This window comes from Clupea harengus, chromosome 7, assembly GCF_900700415.2.
Source record: "Clupea harengus chromosome 7, Ch_v2.0.2, whole genome shotgun sequence".
Classification (NCBI taxonomy): domain Eukaryota; kingdom Metazoa; phylum Chordata; class Actinopteri; order Clupeiformes; family Clupeidae; genus Clupea; species Clupea harengus.
In genome coordinates, this window is record NC_045158.1 from 6,495,159 (window position 1) to 6,508,272 (window position 13,114).

A 13,114-nucleotide genomic window follows, 5' to 3' on the forward strand; every position below is an offset into this window, starting at 1 on the left:
CACATACACAACGCATACATACACACGTGTATACACCCAAACATACACACGCACATGTACACACCAATGGTGTGCACCTACTCCTGTGTGCCAATGGAGCCACGCCACAACAATGTCACTGTGTGCCGCTCGAGTTCCCCCTCCCCGTCCAGGCTCAGCAGCTCCACCTGTCAGTGGGGAGGGGGAGTGATCGCTGACAGGTCTCTTGCATCCCCCCCTGTCTATGGTACAAGTGCTGTATGTCGATGCCTCAGCAGAGACATCCTGTTAAGGGCACAGGGGCAACTTGTCTCAGCGGTCTTGCCGCCGCCACCCCCCCCCCCCCCCCCCCCCCCCCCTCCGCACGTGTTAAGTGCAGACTGTAGACGTCTCTGTGCGGGTTCACTGGTCTGAGGAAGAGAAAAAAAAAAAAAAGGAATCTACATGGAGTGCTGTGCAGGCCTTTCTATGGCTCGCTGTCAGAGAAACATGTACTGGTTGTCGATGGCTCGCTTGTGACCCCTGTCCGGGGGCTCCAGTTCGTAGTCTGAGTCCCTCTGGGGCAGGAGGGGGGTAAGGGGGTTGGTGTGGCGTTGCAGCATCGGTCGGCGGCCCACTGACTCGCTCCGGCGGAGGGGTGGTGGGGCGGGCCGTTCCGGAAGGGCAGGGGGGCGCTGAGGGTGCGCGAGGGGTCGATGGTGCGGGGCCGACCCCAAAGGAGCTAGGGCGGAGGAGAAGGGGTTGACGGAGGGGGAGAGGCAGGAGCGGCTGGGCGGGTTGCCCAGCGCCAGGCTGGGTTCGGAGCTCCAGCGGTGCAGGGAGAAGGGCACCAGCACTGCCGGGGAATTCTGACCTGTGAGCGGATACACACACACACACACACACACACACACACACACACACACACACACACACAAGAGACAGGCTTTGAATGATTCCTCAAAGTGCCTGGTGAGTGTGTGTGCTTGCGCAAGTGCATGACTGTGTGAGACACACAGCGATAACAATAGAGAGCAAAAGGGAGTGCGCGCGCGCGTGCGTGTGTGTGCGTGTGTGTGTGTGTGTGTGTGTGTGTGTGTGTGTGTGTGTGTGTGTGTGTGTGTGTGTGTGTGTGTGTGTGTGTGTGTGTGTGTGTGTGTGTCTGTGTGTGTGTGTGTGTGTGTGTGTGTGTGTGTGTGTGTGTGTTGGTGTGTGCGTCTGTAACCTGCATGACTTCTCAGAAGTGCTCAGTAGCTGTCTAAACCACAAGACAAGAAGTGGGAATCCTGCCCCTTGGTGCCCCTGGTCTCTCACAGACCAGCTGTATCTCTCAGTCACACACACAGCAACCCTCTGCAGAAAACAAGTTCTACTTCCAGTTCTCAAGAGCCCTGCTTATCTGCCTGGGTTTAACTTTTACCATCAGGTACTCCGGGGATCTAAGTCTAGATATGGGCTCTGTGATCGAAGACTAGATACAGGCTCTTCAGTGGATCTGCTTAATAACTTGTTGTATCAAGGGATACGCTCATGTATTTGTATCCATGTGTGACAGAGGCAGTGCATTAACACGTCTGTGCGTGGTCCAGGTTGAGTGTGTACATGCATGCGTTTCTACATTTATTTCCTGGCAACTAAGCAGGCATGTGTGTGTGTGTGTATGTTTGTGCGTGTATGTATGTGTGTGTGTGTGTATGTTTGTGTGTGTATGTATGTGTGTGTGTGTATGTAGTGTGTGTGTGTGTGTTTGTGTGTGTGTGTGTGTATGTCTGTATGCGTGTGTGTGTGTGTGTGTGTGTGTGTTGGTGTGTGTGTATGTGTGTGTTGGTGTGTGTGTGTGTTGGTGTGTGTGTGTGTGTGTGTGTGTGTGTGTGTGTGTATGTGTATGTATGTATATGTGTGTGTGTGTGTGTGTGGACACGTGTGGGGGGGCTACAGTACCTGCTGAGGTGGCACTGGCCACCACGTAGCTGGAGAGCGTGACGTCGCAGGCGGCCCCGCACTCCAGGGGGATGGGGTAGAGGCGGAAGTGACTGAGCATGTCCATGACGGAGGGGAAGCGCAGATGCTGCACGCGACACTGACCCCACTCCGTCAACGACAGACGCAGGTGCTGCAGCGAAGAACAGCAGAGAGGAAGGGAGGGAGGGAGAACAGGAAATAGAAAAATATAATGAAGGAGCAGGGAAGGAGTGGAGAGAGAGAGAGAGAGAAGAGGGGGGGGGGTTGGTAGAGAAAAGGAGAGGTTACAGAGGACATTTCATAGAGAGGTAAGACAGGAAATGAGTTCTCTAAACATTGCAGGATTAAACTATGCAAACCACGCATCCCAAGTGGCTCCCAGCGCTGCGCTGCTGGAGCTCCCTTAGCCAGGAAAGTGTGGCGCCAACAACACAAAGGTCACACTGTAGCTGCAGGTCCGCGGGACCACTAGCGCTTCTCAGACGTGTGCCTCTAGAGTGACGTTCAATGCTTTTCATTTAAAAGAACACAAAATCTGTTGATGTCTACAACTAAGCATTATCGATTATTATACGATTATTTTAGGTCAGTTGTCCTAAAGCTGTAGGCCAATAACAGACAAGTTCATAAGCAGTTGCTGTCTCTGGAATGTATAAAAAGGGTGGCTATTGAACAGGATGCTGGAAAGAAACCCAGCATATATAACCACATGCTGGAAAAACAAAGATATATATCTGACCACTTCTCCTGTGCCATTAGAAGACGTAAAATCAGTCAGAATTGTCAAATTGTTTGTGTAGTAGTGAAGTTTCCCGTTTGCAGATATACTTCCAAAAGGACTAGACTGTCAAGTTGCAGAATTTGCACCAAGGAGATTTTTGTTGTCTCATCCAGTCAGACTGATGTTGTGTTTTGTTTTGCCAGGAAGGATGTATCTCAGGATCCGAAGGTCTGAGCTGGAGGACTATGAAACCTTTTTCAGATCTGAAAGATTTGATAGCATGTCACAACGAATGGAACCTTTCAGTTCGACTTGGCACGTATGATCATGTACGCTGCACCAAAAGTCTAGTTACAGAGCTCGTATAAGAGCTCAACAGCTCGTCAAATGACACCCCTTCTGCAGCAATGGGTTGATTGGCTGGAATTATTTATGCCGTGGTCCGAGCCACTATGTTTGTTTCCCATCTATAGAGCCAGGATTGTGTATGAACACCAGAGTTCTGTGAGCACACAAACAGAACAGACAGCAAGGGGACCTTGAGGAGCAAGCGTATCGGATTAGAATCGCGGGCTGTACCTTTAATAACACCGCTTTCAAATTAGGTTTGTTTTTAGGGTTTCCAAGTTGATGGTGGTATTTCCATAAACTGTCCAGGTGGCTGTCTGTTAAATAGATGAGCCAGCAACAAATGTTGCCACAGTTTTGGGTTGTTTCAAACCAAGGAAGGGGGAGAGAAAAGACTTGGCACAAGCCAGGAGCTCATAAAATGTGCATCAAGAGGCAACAGCAAAGGTGCCCTATTTATTACTAAGCCACAGGTGGGTGACGTTGTCTGGGGACTCAGCCTCCAGTGATTTAGCCCCTTGGGACCTATCCAATTCAAATACCATTTCATGATGCTTTGAAATACAAATGTATGATGATATAATGTGTACAATTAATTAAAATATCAGGCTTCTATGAAACTAGTGTGTGTGTGTGTGTGTGTGATAACCTGAAACCTAAGCCACAAAATAAGGCAAGGATCAGCTTTCATTAATAAGGCAGAAGATTTTTTAGCTCTGGCTCAGCCACTGCATGATATTCAGTCATGTCTGGGATGAATCTCCAGCAGAGGCTGGTCCCTTACCTTGGCCTTGCCCTGGTAGTTGAAAGTGAGGACGTAGTCCCCGCGTCGCGTCTCGCTCTGCCGCACAAGGAACACGCCGTGGCCCTCAAGGCCCGAGCTCTGCACCAGGTAGGCTGCTTTCACCCGCGAGATGGGCCCATGGAACCAGGGGTACGACGACAGGAAGTGATGCGTCTTGTGGTACACCCGCTCCGGTGGGGAGAAAGGTGGAGAGCCTGGAGAGTGGGGGTGCGGGGGGTGAGAAGGTAGGATGTCTTACAAGGGAGCGAACAGTGTATATTTTCAGACAAGTCAGTTCATGGCTGTATGAGTGTTTGGATATTCTCTTCTCACTGCCGAGTACACTTTTTCCTCTACAGTATTTCAGCCTTTGATCAGAGGCTGTCCGGGGCTCAGCCCTGGCTCACACACACTGACACACACACTGACACACATACACACACTTCAAAAGGCTTGATCTCACCACATCCATTTACAACAATGTATCTAACAAGTTTACACTTCTCGGTCTTCATAATTGAAACGATGACTAAAACACGTTCTCGCTCCCTCCTGTAGGCCTTATAACCCTACATTATTTGCAGCGACTGGTATGTGGCTGTAGAGTATATAAAATGTAGCAACTTGCAAACATCAGAGGTTTCACGGGGTTTCCCTTCGTACCGTCAATGGATATCGCCAAAAGCCACCTTGCAGATCAACCCTCTTTTTTGTCAGTCAGACGGCACAGTTGCCAGACATATAGGTGGATGGCAAGTAGGGAGAGAAATAGGATGTAAAAATGTCTGATATTCTGCGTTAACAACGTAGGCTACGTGTCGATTTTACTCCATGCTGTTTAACGTTAACGTAAGATAGTAAGCGACAGGTTGCCTAGCTAGCTAACTGTTACATTAAGCTGGCTGGCAAGCTCAAATTGATGTTAAATTGTCAAGCTAGCTAGAGTGGTTTGAGCAGAATATAAAAGCAATACAGATTACATCATGGGTGGGTAATGCATGCTAGTTTGATAATTTCCTAGCTATAACATCAATCATAATTCATCAATTAATGAATGTCTGTGTGTATTTTAATATCAGTAGAATGTAAATTAATTCCCTTTCAAAGTAATTATTTAATTAATTTGTATGAATATTCTCTCCTTCAGTGGTAGCCTAACACCACCATTCCTAAATTTGACCCTGATTAACAGAAATGTTTTATTGCCTTCAGCTGTAGTTTTGCACACTGCCACATTCAGAGCAGAGGGTTGTCAGTGCAGATCATATATATATATATGATGATGATCATATATATCAGATATATTTTATGTACCGTCTGTCAAATTATGTCAGTCATAGGCCTACTTATTAATGTGTATAAAAATAAGAAAAGTAAGAAATGTGTGTGAATTTCTTTTTCTTTTTTAAATAAAAAAATATTTTGTCGATGTTGCTGATGTGCACCCTTGTGAACCCTGAAACCACAGGTCCCTCCCACATTACAATTCTCAATTGAACCCCCTGTCTATGACTGAACCTAAGCAAGGCTTTGCCTCAATGACAAAGAAACTAGTCTCTCTGCAGCGACTGACAGCTCATGCGCCTCAGGGCAGTACCTCTGAAACCTCACCCACACGATCACTGAGAGTCGAGATCAGAGCTGCACAGTGATCTGATCGTGAGGTCTGATCTCAATCCTGCTGGTTACAGGTTGCCAGTGAATACTCACCCTGGCTTGTAGACTCGGAGCTTTCTCTCCTGATTCCTGTACTGGAGTCTCCCACAGAGGGAGATAGCAGCTCCAAATCCACACTGTCGGACCTAAAACACACACACACACACACACACACACACACACACACACACACACACACACACACACACTACTGATGAATAACTAGATGATTCATTACATACATTTCAACCAGAAAAGGAACAGGAACGTGTGTGTGTGTGTGTTTTACAAATGAATGTGCTTTGTTGAAATAATAAGAGAGTGCCTAGCCTCACAGAGCTTTGGACTTATTACAAGTGGTGAATAAAGCTGAATAAAGTCTCACACCTGAGTTGCCTAACATTTTGTGCCACACTTTCATTGCCAACCTGGCCTTGTCTCATCCATTACTCAGTGACCATTCTTTCAGTAATAATAATAATAATAATAAAACTTTATTTATATAGCACCTTTCATGCAAAAGAATGCAGCTCAAAGTGCTTTACAGCAAATACATAATATGCACAAAGAAATTACATGCACATAAAAATAGACATCAAAGAAACATAATTCAGATTTAGTGCAAAAAAAAAAAAATTATAATTATAAAGATATATTTAATCTAACCCCTTAATATCACCAGTAGAGATTTAAATTAAATTAAATTAAATTAAATTAAATTAAATTAAATTAAATTAAATTAAATTAAAAGTATTTATATATATATATAGTGCGAAGTGGTAGCTAGTTAAAGGCTAATGTGAAGAGGTACGTTTTTAGTTTTCTTTTAAAGATGTTAAGCGAGCTGGCTTCCCTGATGTCTATAGGCAGTATGTTCCATAGCACTGGGGCGTAATTGACAAATGCTGATTCCCTGATTTTCTTACGGCTTTTGCTGGGAACCTCCAATAAACCAGCATTCGATGATCGCAGTGTTCTTGAGGGCAAGTATTTGACTAGGGAGTTTGCAATGTAACTTGGTCCTAGTCCATTAAGGGCTTTGTATATTAGGAGAAGGACCTTAAAGTCAATTCTAAAAGTTACTGGAAGCCAGTGCAGAGCAGCTAAAACTGGACTAATGTGCTCTCTCCTCTTGGTTCTGGTTAATAGCCGAGCTGCAGAGTTTGAATGAGCTGAAGTCTCTCAGTTGTTTTTTTTGGGAGGCCAGTAAGGATTGCATTACAATAATCAAGACGGCTTGAAATAAAGGCATGAATCAGTTTTTCAGCATCTTTTTGATTTATAAATGGCAGGACTTTAGCTATTTAGCTTTTAAGGTGGAAAAATGATGTTTTCGTCACCTTGTTAATGTGAGACTTGAAGCTTAAATCTGAATCTAAAATAACACCAAGACTTGTAACCTCCGATTTAATCAAGGGAGTTAATTTCCCCAAATTATTAAACAGCATTTCTCTTTTTGTTTTAGGGCCGACTAGTAGGATCTCAGTTTTGTCCTCGTTTAACTTTAAGAAATTATTGCTCATCCACTTATTTATCGCCAAAAGACAGGTAGTAATGGAGTTTATTGCTGCAGCATCATTTGGCTCAGCAGAGATGTACAGTTGCGTGTCATCAGCATAACTATGGAAACATACATTGTGTTCTCTAATGATGTCCCCAAGTGGCAGCATGTACAGTGAGAATAATAATGGACCAAGGCAGCTCCCTTGTGCAACCCCAAAGCAGATGTCATGTTTCTTAGACACATGATCTCCAAGCCTGACATAAAACTTTCTCCCTTTGATGTATGTTCTGAACCAGTTTTAATACAGAGTCAGAAAGCCCAACTAACTTTTCAAGACGATGAATTAGGATGTCATGATCAATAGTATCAAATGCTGCACTTAGGTCTAAGAGGACCAGGATTGAGACCTTATTTGCATCCAAATTTAGTCTGAGGTCGCTGATTACTTTAGTAAGAGCAGTTTCAGTGCTGTGGCATGTTCTAAAGCCTGATTGAAATTTCTCCAGGATATTGTTTTCTTTGAGAAAGGAGTTTATTTGCACTGAAACTATCTTTTCAAGTACTTTACTAATGAATGGAAGATTGGAAATCGGCCTATAGTTGATCAGTGCATTACCATCTAGGTTGGGTTTTTTTTAGTAAGGGTTTTACAACAGCTGTTTGAAGGCATCTGGGAAGATGCCAGTTTGAAGAGATGTATTTATAATCTTCAGGACATGACTTGAAACACTGTCAAACACCCGCTTAAAAAATGCTGTAGGTACAGGGTCAATACATGAGGTGGAGGAATTGCACTCAGTCACAGTCTTACAAAGATCCACCAATGTGATGCAGGTGAAATTTCCCATGGTTGCATCTTTTTTACAGTGTTTTCTGAGGCCATCTGCGTTTACATCAGAAATAATACTGGCTCTAATTGAAGTTATCTTGTTATTGAAGAACAGTGCGAGTTCTTCACATTTTGATGCGGAGGACTGCGGTGGAGTAGGGGCAGTGTGGAGTAGCTGGTCGATATTGGAGAATAATATTCTAGAATTTCCAGCATTCTCTGTAATAACCTTGGAAAAGTAATCCTTTCTTGCCATACGTATTGCTTTGTTATAGGCAGTTATTGACTCTTTGTATATATTGAAGTGAACTGTGAGTCTAGTTTTCCTCCATTTCCTTTCAGCTGCCCGACAGATTCTCTTACTCTCATTAACATTAATATTGTTTAACCAAGGGGAGATTCTGTCATTTGACCTCTTCTTAGTCTTTAGTGGAGCAACAGTATCTAAAGCAGATGACAAGGTAATGCTGAAATCCTCAACCATGTCATTTAAGGAGCAGTCATAACTGTATGGCTCATACGATCTCATTATATTAGTGAAATTTGCTTCAGCCTTATCATCTATGAATCGCTTTTGAACCAAAAATTCCCTTTTAGTCTTTGTTAAGATTAGGTTGGCATCAAAAAACACACAGTGATGGTCAGAGATAGGTAGTTCACATACTGAAACATTATCAATGTTTAACCCTGTTGTTATTACTAAGTCTAGAGTGTTACCATGTTGATGTGTGGCTTCATTTCAGTAATCTTTTTTAAAGCACAGCTACATCCCATCTAAAGCAGAGGCAGCATACTACCTCAGCTACTCCAACTACAGCTGGACTAGCTAACACTGGTGTAGATGGCTACCCTGATTCTTATACACTCGCCACCAGGAAGAGAGGAAAGCGTAGCTCAGATCAAGAGGAGATCAAGAGGAGCAGGAGGAGGAGGAGGGGGGGGGGTGGTTAGGGACAGGGGTCAAGGGGGTCAACAGGAAGAGAGCGAGAGGGAGAGTGGGAGGGAGAGTAGAAGGGAGTAAGGCAGGGCAAAGACGGAGCCCGGAGTCCTCGAGGAAGAAAAACGAACAGTGCAGAGCGAGGGAAGGAGGGCAGAGAGGAAGGGAGCGAGGGAGGAGAGAAAGGGAGAGAGGAGCAAAATGGGACGCCAGCGCCTAAAGGAAGTGCCGGGAGGGAACCCACACAAAAGCCTCGGGGCTTGGTCTGGTCAGGAAGTGCCTCTTGTAATTCTTGGACACGCAAAATGTTATTGTATGTGATACCCCAGCACCAGCGCCGTCCTACACAAGGCCTACACTATAGACGAGAGAGAGAGAGAGAGAGAGAGAGAGAGAGAGGGTTGAACGTGATGTGGGAGAAAAAGAGTGAAAGAAAGGGGGAAAGCAAGAGAGAGAAGCAGGCCAGCTGAGATCCTGCTGAATTGCAGACTTCAATTCTCAGTAATCTCAATAACAGGAAGGCAGCACATGCTAATTTCTGCAAATGCTCTCTATGTGTGTCTGCGTCATCTCGCAACTCTAATTCTCTCTCTCTCTTTCTTTCTTTCTTTCTTTCTTTCTTTCTTTCTTTTGCTCTCTCTCTCTCTCTCTCTCTCTCTCTCTCTCTCTCTCATCACCGTGATTCTTATACTGATTCTCAAGCCTGCTTTGTTCTATGGTCTGTCAGCTCCAACTCTCCTCCCCCTTCTTTTTCTCTTGGTCTCCTGCTGTGTTTGTACAGTTTTGTGTGTGTCTGTGTGTGTGTGTGCGTGCGCGCGTGTGTGTGTGTGTGTGTGTGTGTGTGTGTGTGTGTGTGTGTGTGTGTGTGTGTGTGTGTGTGTGTGTGTGTGTGTGTGTCTGAGAAGAGGAAGTCAGACAGAGAATTCCAGACATCTGCAGAAATGTGAAAGGTCCTGAGATTCCCCCACTGAGACCTCCCCCAGCTTCCTCTTGAACAGCTCACACACACACACACACACACACACACACACACACACACACACACACACACAAACATACACACACATGCACTCACAGAGCACACACACAAACAGCTCGTATACTCACACACATTGCATGGATGCACGCACACACTCTCGCGCACACACACACACACACGCATGCATGCAACTGCAATTACAGCATACAAAGTCACAGAATAGCCATGAACAGCAGAGAGTACATGTGTGGACTCACCTGTGGTTGATACATTCTTTCAGTTCTGTAGTCCAGGAGCTAACCTGCTGGTCATTTTCTGTCTCGAATATGAGACTGCCTGGATAGTGATTAACCTACAGGCACAAACACAAACCTACTGTCTTTAACAGAGAGAAAGAGAATTATCACAAGTTTCACACACGCACACACACACACACACCCAGCATTAAGACAGAGATGTCCCAAATGTAAACATTAACAAAGATGCACACACACACAAACAAACACACACAAGGCCAATGGAGGAAAATTGCAAGTGGGGATGATCAGTGTCAGTTGGAAGGTCAGAGAGCCATTCATTCTTAAAAAAAAAAAAAAAAAAAAAAAAAAAAGCTAAAAATAGACATGGAAATATTCAGAGGAATTGGAAAAAGAAAGCCAGGCTCTTCGTGTGGCTGATCAGAGGCCAAGAGGGAAAGGAGGAATGACTTCTGCTCAACAGAGAGGGAGAGAGCAGAGGGAGAGAGCAGAGGGAGAGAGAGCAGAGGAACAAGCATCCGCGAGCGAGCGTCTCCGCGGTCTCACCTTTAAAACAAACGTGTTGACATTGTCAGGCATCTCCAGACGATTGCAGCGCCGAACCTCCAAGATATCTGAGCAACGGGTTGTCAGCTTGGGACTCGAGCCCTGGAACAAACAGACAGAGATAAACATACAGGAAGGTGTACAGGCAGACAGACAGAGACAAACAGACAGACGGACGGATTGGCAGACCAGAGGGACAGACAAAGATAGCAGTGGACAGAGTGACACAGACATCAACACTGGCAAAATACCTACTATATTTAACAATGTGACACAGAGAAAAAGAAATATCAAATTTCATACACACACAAGGCATTAACATAATGTTAAGTTTATGTTATAAATATATACAATATATAAAAATAAGTAAGGAGTGTTAACACAGGAGTGTTTGAACATTTAAACACTTTAAGCTGTCAGGGGAACCCTGCCTATCAACAAACATCAGTAAATTCAGTGCTCTGCGTGTCCAGTGTCCTGTGTGTTCAGTGTCCTGTGTGTTCAGTGTTCAGTGGGCTCCGTGTTCTGTGTGGCTTATTGTACAAAAGCATTGCAGCTCATCTCTCACTGGGGCTCGGCCACATTTAACCGGTGCAAATAAAAGCTCGAGAAACACTCTCATTCCTTTTATTTACACACAGGTCACAACATGGAGTCTTTGTTCTTCTTCTTTTGTCTCTCTCCTTCCGATGACTCACATTCTTTTCAATGCTCCCTGTTGAATAGTCGGCCATGAATTGGCTCCGCCTCTGCACGACCTGATCACTACCAGCTAACGCCAAGGCAGAGGAACAGCGCGCCTAATAAATGGCGGAGATCAAACATAAGCGCTCCCCACACAGAGTCGCCGGGATGGGGTGGGGGGGCACACACACACACACACTGCTCACACACTCAAGGCACAGACACACACTGCTCACACACTCAAGGCACAGACACACACACTGCTCACACACTCAAGGCACAGACACACACTGCTCACACACTCAAGGCACAGACACACACACTGCTCACACACTCAAGGCACAGACACACACACTGCTCACACACGCAAGGCACAGACACACACTGCTCACACACACTCAAGGCACAGACACACACTGCTCACACACTCAAGACACTCTCCTGACTCAATGGGAAACACTGCGGTGATTCACCCCATTTTCCTGACAACCCACAGACAGGGGCTCCCAGTCAGGGAAGTCTCTCAGACCTTCTGCACAACAGACATCTTCTCACAGCAATTAGCCCCTAATTTCACCTTTCTGTCTGTCTTCCTGTGCGACACTTGTGTTTGTGTTGAAGAGCGTAAGTGTGTGTTTGTGTACAGTGTGTGTGTGTGTAATGTATATGTGTGACGTGAATATGTGAGACAGTGAATGACAGAAAGTGAGAGGTGAATGAGACGAGAAGGAGGTGGCGAAGAGGGGTGCGTGGAGAGGAAGTGTCCTGGCCAGCTGTTGACTCATCGGGGTTTTGAAGTCTTTGGACGTGGTTAAGTACACGGTTCTCTCTCTCTCTCTCTCTCTCTCTCTCTCTTTGTCTGAGGCCGTCTGCTGGGATTAGACAGAGCATGTCTCCATCTGGACATAAAGGGAGAGCGGAGACTGACCTAGTGCTCCCGAGCCCTTCACCTCCGCCTACACACACACACACACACACACACACACACACACACACACACACTATAGAAACATACACACAATCACACACACACTCATATAGACAGACATAGCAGTCATACACACACACACACAAACTCACAATTTCCCAGTAGGACAGAGGAAGCACAGGGTGGGGGTAAGAAGAGTGAGAAGAGTGAGAAATGAAGAGAGAGAGAGAGAGAGAGAGAGAGAGAGAGAGAGGGAGACCAATGGATTCCTGGAAGCTGAATGAGCTGAAAATGAACTCTGACAATCCCCCTGACTAGAGGAATGTCTGTTCACATCAGCCAACTTCTCATCTGTGTGTGCGTGCAACCATGACAACGGCACGATCCTCCCTCCTCGTCTCTCTTTCATGTGTGTACATGTCACATCTGTGTCGAGCGAGTCCCAGTGCAGAGCACATGTTTTTCGGAGGCCTGCTCTCGTCACCGTCCCGCTCGCCTGCCTCTTTCCCGGAGATTCGGGAGTATTTCAGTCATAGCGAAAGAATGTCTGTCACAGAGGGAGCTACCCACGGCCCACCCCCCAACGTCACCGTGGCCAAGCGAGGACTCAACTTCTCACCAAGGACTCCGCGTTGGGGGAGGGGGGGTGACTGGTCTGACAGGTCTCGCTCACACAAATCAGAAGCACCGCACTCACCAACCACCAAAAAAAAAAAGTCAAAAATCATCCACAGTCAATAGAAACAGACATAGAAGCCTGACACAGCACAGCAGCAGTGCTACAACACAACCAACACAACCACAGCGCACGGTCACAACACAACTGGTGTGTACTACCCAACCAAAAGAGCCAAAAAATAGTCAAATGGGTGGATGGTTGACTTTATTCAATTCAGTTAGCCTAGGTTAGCATGTCTTTAAAACAACACTACACAACAATTTGCCACTTTTTGAGGTATGTTTTTACAGGCAACTAGTTTCTTTCTAGAATCATCTTCAAATTAATTTTGATGGTATATAG

At 45.5% G+C, this 13,114-nt stretch overlaps 1 protein-coding gene across 1 annotated transcript in view; it reads right to left on the minus strand.

Moving 5' to 3' along the window:
- Nucleotides 1–367: 367 nt before the first annotated feature.
- The window catches only part of sh2b3 (SH2B adaptor protein 3), a 32,082-nt gene continuing 19,335 nt past the window's right edge, over nt 368–13,114 (minus strand). The window contains exons 3-8 of the mRNA XM_012815850.3: nt 10,482–10,583; nt 9,936–10,030; nt 5,484–5,575; nt 3,774–3,988; nt 1,900–2,071; nt 368–832 (exon numbers count right to left, since the gene is read on the minus strand). Of these exons, the coding sequence (XP_012671304.1) occupies nt 459–832; nt 1,900–2,071; nt 3,774–3,988; nt 5,484–5,575; nt 9,936–10,030; nt 10,482–10,583 (1,050 nt within the window). The 3' untranslated portion in view covers nt 368–458. The remainder of the gene's footprint in view (nt 833–1,899; nt 2,072–3,773; nt 3,989–5,483; nt 5,576–9,935; nt 10,031–10,481; nt 10,584–13,114) is intronic.